The sequence below is a fragment of the Nyctereutes procyonoides genome, unplaced genomic scaffold (genome assembly GCF_905146905.1).
Source record: "Nyctereutes procyonoides isolate TBG_1078 unplaced genomic scaffold, NYPRO_anot_genome, whole genome shotgun sequence".
NCBI classification, from domain to species: Eukaryota; Metazoa; Chordata; class Mammalia; order Carnivora; family Canidae; genus Nyctereutes; species Nyctereutes procyonoides.
In genome coordinates this window covers 20,569,342-20,586,907 of record NW_026575132.1, presented here as the reverse complement: position 1 = coordinate 20,586,907, position 17,566 = coordinate 20,569,342, and the positions used below count along the sequence as shown (strand labels likewise).

Here is a 17,566-nt window from a genome sequence, read left to right as displayed (position 1 = left end):
TGAAGAGCTGATATAAAATAGAAATAAGACCAAAGCTCTGACAAAGTCATTGTTTTCAGTTCACATGAGCTTCATTGAACTTGGGACAAACCATCTGAATTGAGGTGGATGTGGTGTGGGACAGTTCGCACACCCAGGTTTCGTTTTGAGTGTCAAATGTGTGCAAATATGAAAATTCAAGGTTAGACTTAGAGCAAAACTGCCAAGTTTTAGACTACTCATTTCAAAACTAATTAATATATTCAATTTGGGGGCAAACCCCGTTAACCAGTTTAGCTGTTTTTTAGCAAAATTTACAACAACAAACCTTTTTTTCTTTCCTTCTTTCATTTTAGATCCTGGTTTGTGACATATTTTCATCTCCGGTCCATATATGACCTGTTTTTTAGCTTTTAGTTAGGTTTAATAATGTAGTAAGTGCCTATAAATCCACCACCCAAAACAAAAGTTAAGATTTTGACAATAATCTAATTAATGGTTCCCAACCACATCCACTCTCCACTGGCATTCTGTCCTCCTGGCCACCCTTGTTTGAATTTTTCGTTTGGGCAGCCCTTCTTTGCTTTTCAAGTACTTGTTTTTATTTTAGTTGTTGCTGAAAGAGGACATAATGTTTTATATAATACATATATATTTTTTTTTCCACTTGCTATTATCATGGATTTTATCATTATGGAAAATGACCTGAGTGTTTCCTTGTTTCTAAAGCTCCTAACTTCCTTCCAGGTCAACATCCAGCAATTGTAGAATCCCTTGTCAATCATAGCCATATCTTACAGAGATTGAAAAGTAAATTTTTCTGGCCCATCCAGTAGACTCTACGTCAACCCAAGACTTAGATTGAATATCAATTTCTTTAAACATGTCCAAATTAGGAAAACATTTTTCTGTTGCCATTTTTCATTTCTTCAAAATCAGCAACCTGTATTGGTTATTAAGTAGGTCACCTGAATTGTGCACTGGATTTTTTTAACTTTCATCTCTTGCTTTCTCGTTTTATTTTAGTGTCCGCCCTTCTAGATGAGAATGTATTGTGTTGTACACAGTGAAACTATCCTTTACAAATGAAAGGTGCAGAATAAATAGTTTTACAGTATATCTGAACAAGTAAAGATATTCTAAGATATGAAACCTTTAGGCTTCCTAGCACTACTGATGCAGGTATTTTAGAGAAAGCAAGGATAATCAAGAATAAGTTTATAGTCTTTCCTGTGAACGTTGTCTTCAGTCATTGATTTCATCTGTCTCAGATGTTACTGTATCCTTAAACATCCTTTGACAGTATTTTTACTCAAAAACTTTTGTAAGTTCTTTGTTTATATTATGAATTTCAATATCTCGTGTCAATAATATCTCTGAGCTAATCTGTTAGCCCATAGCAATTTAGACAAATGGGATGAGGAGGGAGCAGCTTTGGAGAGTTTATGTCAAATGAATTAGAGCAGTAGTTTAGCGAGCAAATATGCCATTTTGGAAATGGTTTCTTTTTATCCTGCTGAAGAGCTCTTTTTAAAATAAATTACAATCATAAAGCGGCCACAGTTTACTATGTGTAGACATGTTCAGAATTGAAGCTCCTTCATGAAGGCTGCTTTGTGCAGGTATTTATCTACTGCCAATAGGGCTAGCAGCTCACTCAGCTCATCAATAGAAAATCTGCTACAGGAAAATACATGGGTGAAAAAAAAAAAGCCTGGTTAAATATCGTGCTGTTATTCTGTGTGCCTATTTAAGCTTTCCTTCAAAACAAGTTGACTTGCTTAAATTGTTTTAGAAAAATAAACTCCAAAAGCCTTGAAAATAGTGCAGTCTTAAAGTGGTATTGATTTTAATCAATGTTAAAAACACTTTCAGAGGAGTAAGATGAGAAACAAGATGAACATGTTTGCCACCAGTAGTGGCCAACAGTTTGTGTCATTGATCTGAGAATGACTCAGATAAAAACAAATCCTCTGTGTGTGTGTAAACTTAGAGAGTGTACTCTAACACTAAACATTATTCTTTTTACTTTTATTCAAGCATACTAGCTTATGTTTAATACATATTGAAATGGCAAATCCAGCTTTGTATCTTTTAATAAAATGTAGAAGAAATTATCAGATTGCATTTTTTGTATGGTTTTATATAGTACCTCCTATGGAAGATTGTAAGGAACAAGAGCCTATCATGGACAACAATATTTCTCTGGTGCCTTTTGAGAGACCTGCTGTCATAGAGAAGCTCACAGGGAATATGGGAAAACGTAAAAGCTCCACTCCACAAAAGTTTGTGGGTAAGCACTACAAATGATTTTACTTCTTAAAAAGTGGTTTCAATGGGCAGAGGTATGTTCCCATGAAATATAGATGGTATATTTCAGTTCAAGACATAGATACCCATCTCTTTGTCCATTATTCATTTCTACTTTATGCTGTTCCATATGTAACACAGTTACACACACACACACACACACACACACACCCTTAGGTATGTGGGCCTAGGAAATAAAAGACTGATAGAAGTTATTATCTCAAAATGAAATTATATATACAGTATATAAAATAAAATATTAATTTATTTACAAAATAAAAATACTTAGGGAAAATGGTGTCATCTATAAGCCAGCTTTGTAATCTGTTTTGCAGCTTTCATTAGTCTTTAAACTATTTTCTTTACGTGATATTAATGGTTTTGCTATTTGATCTAGAATTAAGAGAACTCTTTTCCCCCAAAATAATGCAGCAGCCCTCATTAAAGAGTTTTCATTCCTGGATCTGTCTTTCAGATTTGGATCTTTGTTTTCATCCAGCCTATGATTTTGAAACAAAAAGATTATATATGATGTACTTAAACTTTTATTTTTTAGACTTTTCTTTTTCATTTCCAAGCCCTTAAATATTCTTTAATACACTCAGAGTTGGCATCATTCCGTACACTGTAAGTCATCAAGTGTTTCTGAGGATGCAAAAATCATCCAATTTTTAAAGAATATATAAAAATAGTGACTCTATATAAGGAATTGCCATTAATTATATATGTAATATATCAGTCTTTATATAGGGTAAAAATTAGAAGAGAAAGATTTTCAAATAGATTCTCACATTCTAGTGTCAAAGAGTATTGTGGAACATCCTTCTTGAGTTGAGTGGTGACTGGGAGAAAATATTCTCTGGTTATTTCAGGGAGGGAAGGCTAATAAAATTCTTTTACTCCAGTAATCACTTAGAGAAAATTTCCTTCCAATCTAAAATTGAAGAACTAACAAATCACCAAAATATCATTTTAAGATAAGCTGAAGAGATTTATTGACAGCTCATTGAAAACAAAGGCCAGAGAATAGCCCTAAGGGATCACAGTTGATCCTAGGTCAATTTAAAGCCCCAGAAAGAATACTCAAAGGCCTGCCTTGGTCCCTAAGTAACTTTTCTTTCTGTCCTTCTCTCTTCCTTTTTATAAATAACTATTTTTAAATGTCATTTCATCTATTTTTTAAATTGAGCAATTTTGATGGATGTCCATTAAATGATTTATGTCCTTTAAACCAACACTAGTGTTGTTGGGAAAATATGTCTTTATGTCTTCTGAATCTATTTAATCCTATTCTTTGTAATATTTTTATTTTTCCTATGACTTGGGGATACGAGTCTCAATTCTTTAGTAAAGAGGGACAGATTTTCTTAAATTACATTTTGATTTTAAAAAATTAAAAATAAAAATAAAATAACATTAGATTTTTATTTGGAATTTATGGTATTTTTATTTGAATTATCCTTTCTATTAATATGTGAAAAACACACACCATCTCTCTGATGTTTTTGAAATGAAAATTTCATCATTCCATACTTACTATAAATTCCTTTTTACCATATTCCTCAGTTAAATACTATTCTTCGACCTTATCAAGCCTTCCAGACCAATGACCCCTGAACTTTCTACATATCTTTTTGTGTCCTCTTCTCTTTTTCTTATCCAGCTTAGATTCCATGGTTAATCACTTTTAACACTCTTTTGACATTATTGATTATTTTACTTTGTTGCCTTTCTATCACCTTCTGATGAAATTCTACCCTCTGGTGAAAGCAGAGAAGCATCTTTCCCATGTCTACAGGACTGCTAGTACTTGCGAAGAAAATCTTGCAGCCCTACAAATTGGTGGCACTATTCATCAATGAATAAGTGATCTGAAATATCAGTTGTTCCATCCATATATGTAGCAGTCCTCCTTTACTCCATCCTTGAAAGTCCTCTCTCCTACCCAACCCTATAGCCATTTCAACATTTCTTCATTCTCCACAAACATAGTGTATCACTCCTTGATGGTATTATATCTCAGCTTCTAGGGAATAAAATCAGTTGAAATGATTTCAATATAATATAACTAATCTTATAAAGATTATGTGCATTTATATGATTTATATGAATACTTTTTTTCCCCTCTGTTTCAATAAAAGAATATCCCTCTTTCTAATTAAGGTTAAGTCATCTTTTTTGTGTTCTGGAATTCTTCTACCTCAGCTTCCCAAATATCTTACATTATTATTCCTTTTTCTCACTCATGTTTTCAACCTCTCCCCTCTCTTGACATTTTCCTTTTTGTATTTAATATGATAAGTTCTCATCCCCAAAAACGTCTTCCCTCAAACCCGAGTCTCCTTCCAGCTACTGCCTGCTTTTTCCTGCTCTTCAAAAATGGTGTTGTTGAAAGAGTTCTCTATGCTTGCTCTCCATACTTTCTTCCTACTCATTCCCTAGTCTATGCAACCTGGCTTTCTTCCCCATGCTCCACAGAAATTATTCTCATTGAGGTCACCACTAGTTTTCATAGTGCCACGTGCAAGTGGATCCTTTATAGACTATCTTACACAACTCCTAAAGAGCATTTGCCACTCTTGAATAATTCATTCCTTTTGAAACACTTCTTTCCTTGGTGTCCATGACATTGATCTCTCCTGAATTTCCTCCAGCTTCTCTGCTCCTTCTAAGTCTTCATTCTGAAGACTTAATAGTTAACAGTTATGCAAATGGAGCAAAAGTGCTAATGAGTCCTCCATTCCTGTGCCTAAATATTTATTTTAAATCAAGCTGAAAAACTATGGTGTTCTATCTTCCTTAGAAAATTGAGTTCAATTACAGAATCACCAGACCTTGACAGCATGAGTAGAACTACCACCTGACCTGCAGCCCAGCCTCTCTCTTAGATCCACTTCTGGTTCTGTCTAGTACCAAAAGGGGCCTCATGCACACAACTGTAGACACTCAGCCTGCACATCCAAGATCTTTTCACATTGTACCCCACACAGCACATAAAGAGTAGTATGTTGGTCACTCCTCAGGGCTGTGTACGTACCAAGAGCACAATTGGTGCTCAGGAGGATGGGCCCTATGAAGAGGACTGCGCCAACCCTTGGTGCATGCTCAATGTCATTTCGGCAAGGAATTCGGGGGTTCTGGGTATCCAGGGTATGGTCTAGGGAGTAATCTCCAGACAGGCACACTCCCTTGGCTAGACACAGTCCTCATTCCATGAGGAGCAAAAGACTATAAACATGGGGCCCCATGCAGGAATCCAACTTGCCTTGGTCTCTGGGCAGGCATAAAAATCCTGGTGTTCTTCCAGTTTCTATTTTTTACTCCTCTTCTTCACACTGTACCTATGCTTGGGTCAGATCTCCAATTTTCATGGCTTTAAAAGTTACTTTCTATCAACTGTGACTTACATATCTATATCTCAAGCCCAAGTCTCTCCGAAATTTGAGACTGTATTTTGGTAGTTCCTGGACCATAACTATTATTCCGTCTTTCCCAGCCTGAACTCATCATCTTTTATCATTGCCATCCACTAAGTTTCCCAGGCCAGAAACTTGAGTTCCATATTTAACTTCTTTCTTTTTCTCACGTCTTTCTTCTTTCTTTTTATCTAGGTCTAGATAATCACCAAACTCTACAAACTATATTTTCTAAATTTCTCTCCATTCCAGCCAATTTTCTCCATTTCTGCTGCCACTATACTAATTCAGACCACCATGATATTTATATCAATAACTTCCTACACCGTCTTGATAAATAAAGATCTAGTTAAGTCACTTCCCTGTTTAACCCTTTTAATCCTTATTGCCCTCAGGATAAAATTCAAATTCCTTAGCTGTTGACTGAGCCCTGTTATTATCTTCTCCAGCTTTCTCATCTATTTCCACTCTTAGCTATATACTGAAATGTAAGTAACCCCTTGAACAAGTCATGCCCTCTTGCCTCTAAGCCTTCCTACCAGCTGCTCCACCCCTGCATTCCTTTACTTGGCTAATATTTGTCATCACGTTTTTATCTCAGATGCCACTTTCTTCAAGAAGTCGTCTTTTACTCCCCTAATTATGTATTCCTTTTATTTGACCTCATAGCATATATAACACTGTATTAATAATGATCCCTAAATCGCTACAACTCCTGCTAAAGTGTCAGCTCTTTGAGAATATAGATAAGGTTTGTCTAGCTCAACTTTTAAACTCTTAACATTGTAATATCTTAAATTGGATGCCATGCAGTAAGGTCTCATCTTTTTTTTCTTACATTTTCATTACTCTCATCATTACCCTGATTCACTTTGGAGACCTCTCTTCAAACCTGAAATAATACTAGCTACTTGAAAGTGCTTTTCCAGAATGCAGTTCTGTGGATCAGCATTTTTTATCAACATTACAAATTAGGCATCCATCTATAACAACATACTAAACATTTATAGGAAGTTCACATATATTTTAAGAAGTTTTTATCTGTGAGATTTACCTCTCAAACTAACCAGGCAATTAGTAGGATACGTCATTGTTTTTAGTGGCAGAATTTTAAAAAGATAAAATATGCTGTCTAAAGCTGGCAATATTTAAAAGAGAAAATTAAAGTTACTTCTCCAGTTTTATGCACAGAATTTTTTCATGGTTAAATACTATCTTAGAGTAAAATATAAATTTGTTGAAGTAAATATTAAAGGGAAAACTACAAAAATTCTTCAATCAAGAAAAAATATAGGAAATTAACAATGGGTGTACATACCAGCACCACTACCCATATGACTGAATAAGGCAGGGCTGAGGTAAAAATGATTAATTCTCCATTTCAAGAAGCAAAACAACAAAACAGTATCTTCTAAGTTTATAAATAAACTACCTTTGGTAATAACTCCTATATTTAAACAGTCCTAAATTCCATTCCATTTATCAAACTATACAACTTTTTTGGTGGGGAAAGGGGAAGAGAGAGAGCATGCGAGTGGGTGGTGGAGGCAGGGGAGACAAGAGGGCGAGGGGGAGACAAGAGGGCGAGGCGGAGAGAGAATCTCAGGCAGGCTCCACACCCAGCATAGAGCCCAGCCCGGGGCTCAGTCTCACCACCCTGAGATCATGAGCTGAGCCAAAATCAAGAGTCAGATGCTTAACTGACTGAGCCACCCAGGTGCCCCAAAACAATACATCTTTTAACAGTATTTTATTTTATTTTATTTATTTATTTATTTTATGATAGTCACAGAGAGAGAGAGAGAGAGAGAGAGAGAGGCAGAAACATAGGCAGAGGGAGAAGCAGGCTCCATGCACCGGGAGCCCGATGTGGGAATCGATCCCGGGTCTCCAGGATCGCGCCCTGGGCCAAAGGCAAGCGCCAAACCGCCGCGCCACCCAGGGATCCCTTTTAACAGTATTTTAATGGTGATGTTTTTGAATTCTCCACGGTGACATATACCAGCTCTCTCTATATTTTTTTTTAATATAGCCTTTAAATCATCCAGATTAACCCTATATAACACCAAGGTGACAGATGTTATAATCAGATCACTCTTGCTTTTGTGATCTCTGTAGCTTGGTCACTGATGTCTAAAATAGCAAAATAGGTATAGTCTCTGACTTATTTTCACCTGGTATTTCTTCTTTCGCCTATAGTCGCTAAGCTCCAGACAAGTGGAAATTTTAATTGAGAATGAAAGTAAGATAACACACTCAATCATACCTTTCAGGCTAGATGCATTTTCATGATGGCATTAAAACAAGTGCAAATGGCTTGTGAAATTCTTATTACTAATCCTCTTTTCAGGTTGAGAGTATTTGTGAGTCTCAGCAGAATTAAAGAGCCCAAATGCTTGATCTAAAGAATAAGATTATCATATTATAGAAAATGGAGACGATTAACTTTGTACATTTATATTTTAATCCAATCACTAATTTTGTTGTATTTTGTTTGTTTTTTACTTTTCTCACCCTCCCCCTTTCAGGGGAAAAGCTCATGCGATTCAGCTACCCAGACATTCACTTTGATATGAACTTAACATATGAGAAGGAAGCTGAGCTAATGCAGTCTCATATGATGGACCAAGCCATCAACAATGCAATCACCTACCTTGGAGCTGAGGCCCTTCACCCACTGATGCAGCACCCGCCAAGCACAATCGCTGAGGTGGCCCCAGTTATAAGCTCAGCTTATTCTCAGGTCTATCATCCAAATAGGATAGAAAGACCCATTAGCAGGGAAACCTCCGATAGTCATGAAAACAACATGGATGGTCCTCTCTCTCTCATCAGACCAAAGAGTCGGCCCCAGGAAAGAGAGGCCTCTCCCAGCAATAGCTGCCTGGATTCTACTGACTCAGAAAGCAGCCATGATGACCACCAGTCCTACCAAGGAAACCCTGCCTTAAATCCCAAGAGGAAACAAAGCCCAGCTTACATGAAGGAGGATGTCAAGGCTTTGGATACCACCAAGGCTCCTAAGGGCTCTCTGAAGGACATCTACAAGGTCTTCAATGGAGAAGGAGAACAGATTAGGGCCTTCAAGTGTGAGCACTGCCGAGTCCTTTTCCTAGACCATGTCATGTACACCATTCACATGGGTTGCCATGGCTACCGGGACCCACTGGAATGCAACATCTGTGGCTACAGAAGCCAGGACCGTTACGAGTTTTCATCACACATTGTTCGAGGGGAGCACACATTCCACTAGGCCTTTTCATTCCAAAGGGGACCCCTATGAAGTAACAAACTGCACATGAAGAAATACTGCACTTACAAATCCCACCTTCCCTCAGATGTTGACATACCTTTTTTTTTGTTTAATATTATTACTGTCATTAATTCTTATTTTGTGGACACAGTGTCATTTGCTCTGCCTAATTACAATAAGGAAAAAACAGAAGAGCGAAGGGACAGGGGATATTGTTTCTTGGTAAACTTGGCTTGTTTATTTTGTGGGAATTTAAGAGCAGTTCCATTTCTGCCATGCATAAATACAAGGTATATCATGCTTTGGAAAAAAAAAATCACTTGATTCACCTGAGAGATTCTAATTTGCCACTGATGTTCAGGATTATGGTTGAAGGTAGGAAAGTTTAGAGTATTCTGGGTAGAACTTTCACAGTTTAAAGTGGCATAAGTAATTTTACCCTTCAAGGAAGAATTTGTTTCAAAATGTAAACTGTTTTGTTTTTTTTTTTTTCCCCTCTAGAGATCATGGAACACAAACATTGTTACTTTCAGTGATAACTCCTTGGATGAGTTGTTGTGGGTTCTATGTTTACTTCCCCAGTGGAATTTATAATACGGTATGCTGTACACTGTACCATATAGCAAAACTTTTAAACTACAGGTAGTTAAGGACACCTACAATACATCTGAGGTCCTATGATCTTATTTTTCTAAACTTAAGCACTGTTTTCCATAGTTTTGATGACTGGCATTTTATAGACACCCTGGCAGCCTTACTTTTAACACCTTTAATGAATAGTATTTTTATCTAGTCTTAAGAATAACATATGGTCTAAGAGTGGCTAAGAGGCAGTCAGTAGTTTCCAGGAAGGACCTCTACTTTTCATAAATTTGTTTGGGAAGTTTTCTTTTAAAGTTGTAATGTGATGGCAGCATAGTTTGCGTATTTGTTTCTAAAAGTATGCTTACGATTGTCACTTTATCAGCATTTAATCAGTGTTAACCAGTCAGCAGAAAAATATAATTAGGCTAACAGTGGGGGGGGGGACCCACTCAGAAATCTCTTTTCTGGTATGTCTCTTTTCACTGTTTTTTTTTTTTTTTCAAGCTGTGACCACCCAGTGTTCTATCCATAGTCCATCATCTTTTACTATTTAAGTGGAAGATCATAAAAATCTTGTTTGAGGTTTTTGCTTTCCAAATCTTGGAGCAATTACTAATTCAACTTGAATGGGTAACTTGAACCCCATAAGTTGTGGAATTAGGGCTATTTATTCTAGTATTTCTTCAATAATAATATTTACCACTTTTGGTGCAAGGAAAAGGGAACTTCTTTGTAACCTGTACATTAGACTACAGATAAACAAAAAACAAAGCTTATTTTTACCCTTCTTGGAGTCTAGTAACCTAACCTCCAAGTGAAAGTCACCATGTCCTGCACATTTTTCTCTATCTTGAAAACATTCAACTATTTATAAATCCCTGTCAGAAATGAATCTCAATCCCTTAGTAAAAACTTTCTCTTCTTTATCTGTACATATGTCACCATTTTTCATGTGCAAATTTTTTATTTCATTTATAAGGGTGCTGTTTTTTCTCTGCAGTCCAGCAGCATTAGAGGGAAGGAACCAAATGAGATCTGTCATTTTGGGGAGATATACTTGGGTGCAGAACTTGCTGCTTGTGTTGAGGGAGGACAGGCCTGCCCATGACTGGATTATCTGGTAGCCATTTAGGATTACTGATTCTGTTAAGCAGTAACTGATAACTGCTCTAAAAAAGAATCATTCAATAGGATGGTACAACTATGTTTCTTAATCCAGATGATGTGAGAACTAGCAAGATGAGAGACCTATGGACAGAGAAGTACACATGGCCCCAATACTGCCCTTCACTTATTTTCTCATTTATCATCTGCTGATTTAAGCAACTTCCAAGCACTAACACAGCTAGAGTGAGGCAACAATGATTATAACTCAACTGTCCTTTACTGGCCCCTCTTGTAATTATTTTTGGAGAAATGTCCAAACTGTTCCTTTAAATCTAAGAGAATGCACCAAAACAGAGATGTGAAATATTTTAAATAGAATATCAACTGTTTTTTTTCCCCCCCTGCATGCTTTGGTACATCGTGAACATACAATTTATCTAAAGCATGTTTTGAGACTCCCTTAACTGCCCCTACCCTAACCACTCAAGAAGAAAATTGGAATTTTATATATTTTTTTCCTTTTTGGAGGAAGGTAATAATTTAAGGTTACTGATTTTGTGTTTTACTGCAATTTAAGGAAACATTTGGATGGCAGATAATGTGTTCATAACTTTGGCTGTGTGTGGATTTCTGCTGGCATCACCGATGAATTTTCTTCCTGTTCACTGTTTGTTTTTTCCAGTGTATGAACAATCATGTACCCAACTGTCCTGGGATGAAGCTGAATTTTAGGTGGACCTAAAGAGTTGTGTAGTACCCCCACGAAGACAGTACTAATATACCCTCCTCTTTTCATTTCATCTCTTTGGAAATTTATTGTATTGAAGGGACTTAATATTTGTGAGAGTGTATTTGCTACAAGTGTATGCTTGTACTTTCTTAGCTTCGTGATATAAGGAACAGAAAGAGGTAAAGATGGCTCAGGGTGTGGCAGGGACAAATGAGGACTAGGTCAATTCAAATGTGCAGGTTAGAATGAATTCTTGTGGGCACAGTGCTTTCTGGGAAATTCTGAATGGCTATATTTGCATGCCTCCTTCTTCAAGAAAGGAAATAGGCAAGTTGTTAGGGCCTAAAAATAAATATGAGAGTCAGACACCAAATAAATCAAGTTTTACATAACAGTTATATGCCCGGTTTATTTAGGTGAGATTTCACATTACAGAGTACTTGAGGGGGGCATGAAAATGGGTTAGCCTCTCTTTTCTAGTCTGGCAAAAATTCAGAAATTCATCACATTGCTTTGCCCTAATTTTGCCGAGAAAATGATCTACAGCTCCTGTTGGAGATATGTGCTGCCTCTCTCTAATAGTGGTCAATCACTTTTAAAAAGCCATTCTAATCTGGCTTTTTAGAACAGTGAAAATAACCATTAAGCAGATTGGAAGAGATTTCAAGTCATTAAAACATTCCGTTGAGAATTTTCTGGAGGGACAAAATTGGAGAATGAGAGACCAGGATTTAGATTTGGCTACGGAGTAGGGAATGCCTTTTCTGCATACATACAAGCAACTCTATGTGTGCAACAGTGTGTGTATGTTTGTATACACGTACACACTCTTTTAAGGAAAAGTCATGAAAAGAAGCAATAGAGTGACCTCATGTTTTGCAAGAGCACATAAAGAGTTAAAATTATAGTTAATACCCGAGCAATTTAGGACATTTACCAGATTGTATTAAGAAATATTAAAGAAGTTATTGGCGTGTCTTTAGAACTAGTTCAACTATTAAACTTAAACCTTGGGTCTTTACCATCTACTTCCAGAAGAAATCAAAACAAACAAAAAGGTTTTCAAGCTGATTCTGTATAACTTCCAAAGTGAAAGAAACACAAATAACTTTTGAATAGGAAGATACAGAAAAGAAAAATGATTAACTTTTACTTGTTGGCAAATGGAGAAAGACCAGAATATTTTAGTGAGCTTGATGTTATTTTTATAGTTACTTTGTCTCAGTTCTACACCTCACAAAACTATGAAGTCTTTATATATGTTATAAAGGTTTGACAAAACATACATTAGTGAAGGCATTTAGATGAAAATTATGTTTTACTTACTCTCCAAATGTTATTTCATCCTGTCTCCAAAATGATTCCGTAAAGTAGAAAAAGAACAGAAAAGGCTGCAAATATCAAACAAAAAACTGCATGTCCCTAGTTTTAAGACAGAACTTACAGTAAAAAAGGTACTGGTTACAATTTTTTTTTTACTTTGAAATACTCATTTTACCAAAAGAGATATGTTACATATATGGTCATCTTTAGTTATATTTTATATATTATTTAGTAAGTACTATCTGTATACGATTATCCAAAAAAAAAAAAAAATTCCCCAAATGCAAAAGAAAAAAAGAATAGAGGTAAAATTGAAGTTTGTATATATGAGAGTTATCTTAGAAATGTTTTTAAACCTCCAGTTTCTGCAAAATAATTAAAATATACAGTAACTGGTATCTTAAGATCCTGAATTTAATGTATTAAATACTTGTAAGATTTCTTTATATTGGTGCCTTTTTAAAATGCATTGAGAGAGTGTTGGTTAGCTGTTGTAGCTCTACAAACACTTTTATTATGTATTTTTAAAAACCACTTAAATTTGAGTACTATATAATACATCTTCGTGTTCTAGGGCAAAACCATCAGAGGAATTTCCAGTACAGAGGATTTCAGCTCATCTGTTTAAAGTAAAGGAAACTTTGAGACAAGATTTTAATCTCATTAGTTTGATAGTATTTCTGAATATCATTACAAGATCACATAGGTAAAATATGGCATAGAGGGAAATTTCATTTGTGAATTGCATTATGGTATGTGTTTTTGTTTTGTTTAAAAGGAAGAATAAGTTCTAGTATCACACAAGGCTTTATTAGTGGAATTTTTGGTCAATAAAATACAGTATTGTTTTGGAATTCCATTTACAGACTAGTGTTGTACTAGTCTGAGAACCTGTCTCCTAATCTGTTAATGTTTTATGGAATAATGTAAAGAAGCAGGTAATTAATTCTCCTTGAACAAAACAAAACTGAACAGTCATATCACATTGCTGTTCTCCAAAGCATAATCTCAAATGGTTTCCTACCATGATTGTGTATTACTTGCAATGGATGTGTTAGGATATGACAGCTTTTAAAAAAAAAAAAATGAGCTGCTTGTTATACAAAGCAAATGTCATATGACCAAGAAGCTGTGATATGCTAGTGTTTCTTTTTATCATAGTGTGTTGCTAGGCCAAATAATGACACCTTGAATATTTTTACATTTATTGCAGAAACCTAAAATTTTGGGATTTCCATAAGGTTTTTATGTAACATTATATTTCTAGCTTTTTAGTTTTCTCTTGCTGTACTGTAAGTTTGTGGATATTTTTCACATGCACAGTTAGAAATAAGTTCCTAATTCTGTTTATGGGGTTTTTCCTCCCATAACACTGCATTTGTATATTTTCTGTATAAATTTGTTGTGAATTAACCTTTACCCCCATACAGAGAGTGGTACGTGAATGACTAGTTTTCTAAGATGTCCTTTTTATTGTGAATAAAATATAAAATTTAGAGGCCCTCTGCTAAGCCACATAAAATACAACATATAACTTCAGAAAAGTACAGATAAGCCAGTTTGCAGTTAATTGGGCCCTTCAAATTACCTCAAGTGACACACAGTAAGAAAAGTTTCTCAAACGGGTGGAGGTCACTGAATCCCCTACTATGCACTTATCAGGATTCTATTTAATTTACTGGAAATGGATTTTTAGAAAATGAATACACTGTAACAAGGGAAGGACTCTGGGTTTTGTTTTTTGTTGTTTTATTAATTTGTGTGTGTTTTTTTAAGTAGTTCAATTTCTGAAACTGTGATAAAACATTTTGACTGTCAAGCACTCTCAGATTTTGAACACAAATCACTTCCCCTTCTGAGTAACGAAGGTCTTTATTAGCTCTTAAGTTTTGTCTCCTCCTCCTAACCTCCTTTGCTCCCTGTCAATGTCCCTTCCAGCACTGCCTCTGGACATTTCTGCCTCTCTTCCCCCCACTAGTTTGAAGATTAGGTCGGCTCTTAACTTCCAACTCATCAGTCTCTTCAGTCTTAACATTTTTTTGTGTGATTTTTGTTAGCTGTATAATTTGCTGACATATTTTTATACTCAAGTGTAGTTTTATATTAAAAAAGAGAAGTAGTTGGATTAAAAATAGTAAAGTATATAACCCTTGTGCTACTTTCAAATATTGGGTACCTAAAATAGGACTTCAGAGATTATGTCATCGTAATATGGTATGTTTGCCTTCCTTTTTTTGTTGAGTTTTGTGTTCTGATTTGGTTTTCCTTCTAAAATGTATGAGAGATTAAACAGTTTTTTGCAAAAATTTAGGAAGATGTTAAAAATCTAAAGCAAAAAGTCTTAACTGTCTCCCAGTTGGGAGAACATGCTTTAACATTACTATAATAATATTCCAGGTTTGGAGGGGGTTCTCCAGGCTTCATATCTGCTCTTAATAGTTGGACCTTTTAGACCATGTGTTATTTGCAATCTCAGAATGATTCCTTCTGCTATTTAAAGGATATTTTTCTTTTCTTTCTGTACAAGTGCAATACTTTCCTTGAAGTCTTAAAAACTATGGTTATTTTTTTTTAACTGACGTATTCTTTAATGTCAAAAAGAAACCCTTGAAAATCATGGTATGTTAGTTAAAGGACACAACAAGCAAAGGAAAAAGGCACTCCATAATCAAAAGATTAGAAAACGTCAAAACCACTAGTCTAATCTTAGGGTATTCTTTATTTGGGCTAAATTTTAATTGAAAATGGTAATCTTTTGTCTGAGAAATGTGTCCTAAAGTTGAAAAAGTTGCAATTCTTAGACTGAATTTTCTTCTTACCCTTGTCCAATGTTTTAAATTAAGAACCTAATATTTTTTTATTTCATTTTCGTTCTTTTGGAAATGAACTTAAAAAAAAAAAGCAAAGCACTTAGCTCAATTTTAAACACCTATCACCTACTGAAGACAATTTTTAAGAAATATTTGGAGCACTGTTTTCATACAGATTTAAGTAAGAAGTATTTTTCGTATCATACATATTTATATGTAGAATGCTGGTTTTCTTTTTTATACCTGTGTCCCTGTAGTAAAACTGCTGTAATGTAAATACATGTTTTGTTAAAAGATAACATTTCTTTGGCATTTCTTTTAAAGGCAGTTACTGCATTTGTATAGTATGTGTCTTGGCCATTTTAGATTTTTTTCTTTAACAATACCAAAGGTAATTAGACTACTTTAAAAACTAATTGCTTGACAGTTTCTAGGATATTTTGAGTTTTAGAAGCAAAAGAAAAATAAGATAGGTCAAACCAGTAAACCTCATTTTTTTTCAAACTAATAATTTGGGAAAATAAAAATTGTTTTAAAAAGAAATATATATATCTATGTAAAATTAAAATTCCAGAACTTGTATGTCAGGTTTGCTCAGTGTAATGTTTTTTTAAGGCTCAAATACAATACCTCAGAAAATGAGGTTTACTATGGAAATACTGAAACAGTCTTTGCAGCTGTGTGACAAGTCACTCTGCTATATTACCAATTTGGAGACCTCTGCTAAACAGTTTTATCACTGCAGACTAAAACGTGGGACTTGTATTTTCTTTGTTTTTAATGCACACACATACATGTTCTGTGCATGTATGTGGCTACTGTGTATACGTGTATGAGTGTTGTATATGCATGTGTGAGTGTGTGTCTGTATGTGTGTACAACTAAAGAAGCTGCAGAAACTTTGTAATACTTTGTGAAAAGGATTATATTATAAAGGTTTGTACTGTCTGAGTGCACAGCTACTGGAATAAATTTAGGGAATCTCAGGAACAAGCATATAATTTGTCCAAGATTTATTTCTTCTCAGAAGTGTAAGTGCAGTTTTTAATTCTGTATATTATTTAATATTTTACCAATAAAATAAACTTCTGACATAAAAAGTTTGCTATAAAAACTTTCTGGTGAAAATTCTGTACCCAAACACATCTTCCAAATACGAAGATTAAATTATTGAATAACATCAGGCTTAAGTTATTGCCGTTGTGTACACATGTCACACTGCCTGACCCAGAGAGAGATGGGGATACATTTGAGATCAGGAATCTCCATCTTTACCATGTAGGCCCCCTGCCCCAGGGCAGAGGACAAAGTATTCCAAGTTGTTAATTAAGGATGGCATCTCTTTACTCTTCAGACAGTTTTCATATAGGTCTTAAATCTAAGAGGTATGTATGTCGGAGCCTATCCTCTATTTATAGAGACAGCTACGGGCAGAAAGTTGTTGCTCCAAAGCACACAGTAAATTTTGCAAGCAGTTCAACAAATGGTTCAATAACCGTATTGGAAACCACCATTTCTTAGGAGTCAGACCAGGATCAAATAAGGGTTAAATCCTAGACATTGCTCAATCACATTGGCAAAAACGGAGATGTCTGTTCTGCTTTATGTTACATTATCACTATATGAATCATGAATTGCCTACATTTTAACAAATGCAACTTATGCTTTCCCATAAGTTTGTTCTGTTACCAATGTCTTCATAACCAGAAATGTAAAAGGGCACATATGACTGCAAACTCATTTACCTTTAGCCATTTTCTCATCCCCATGTCAGTTCAAGCCCACCATCACATCTGAGATAGTTATTAAATTTTTCTTCATCAATATGTGTTTGTAGATTTTCATGGATACTTATCACATTTTAAAAGTACTATCAAATGAAATTTTTCTTCCTTGAGTGTACCTTTTAATTCAAAATATAACTTATAGGGGAAAAGGCAAAAAAAAGTAGCAAGGCCAAAAAAAAAATGAGCTTAACAAATACTTCCTAGTATTACATTTATGAATTCCTTGAAGATCGACAAATATGTATCAAATTCATCTATTTATAATG

General features: G+C 35.1%; 1 protein-coding gene across 12 annotated transcripts in view; it reads left to right on the top strand.

The window, feature by feature from the left end:
* IKZF2 (IKAROS family zinc finger 2) overlaps positions 1-16,600 on the top strand; it is a 155,042-nt gene extending 138,442 nt beyond the window's left edge. For all 12 annotated transcript variants that reach the window (XM_055345517.1, XM_055345511.1, XM_055345519.1 and 9 more), the window contains 2 exons: positions 2,129-2,272; positions 8,234-16,600. In XM_055345517.1, coding sequence (XP_055201492.1) covers positions 2,129-2,272; positions 8,234-8,958 — 869 coding nt within the window. In that variant the 3' untranslated portion in view covers positions 8,959-16,600. The remainder of the gene's footprint in view (positions 1-2,128; positions 2,273-8,233) is intronic.
* The last annotated feature ends 966 nt before the right edge of the window (positions 16,601-17,566 follow it).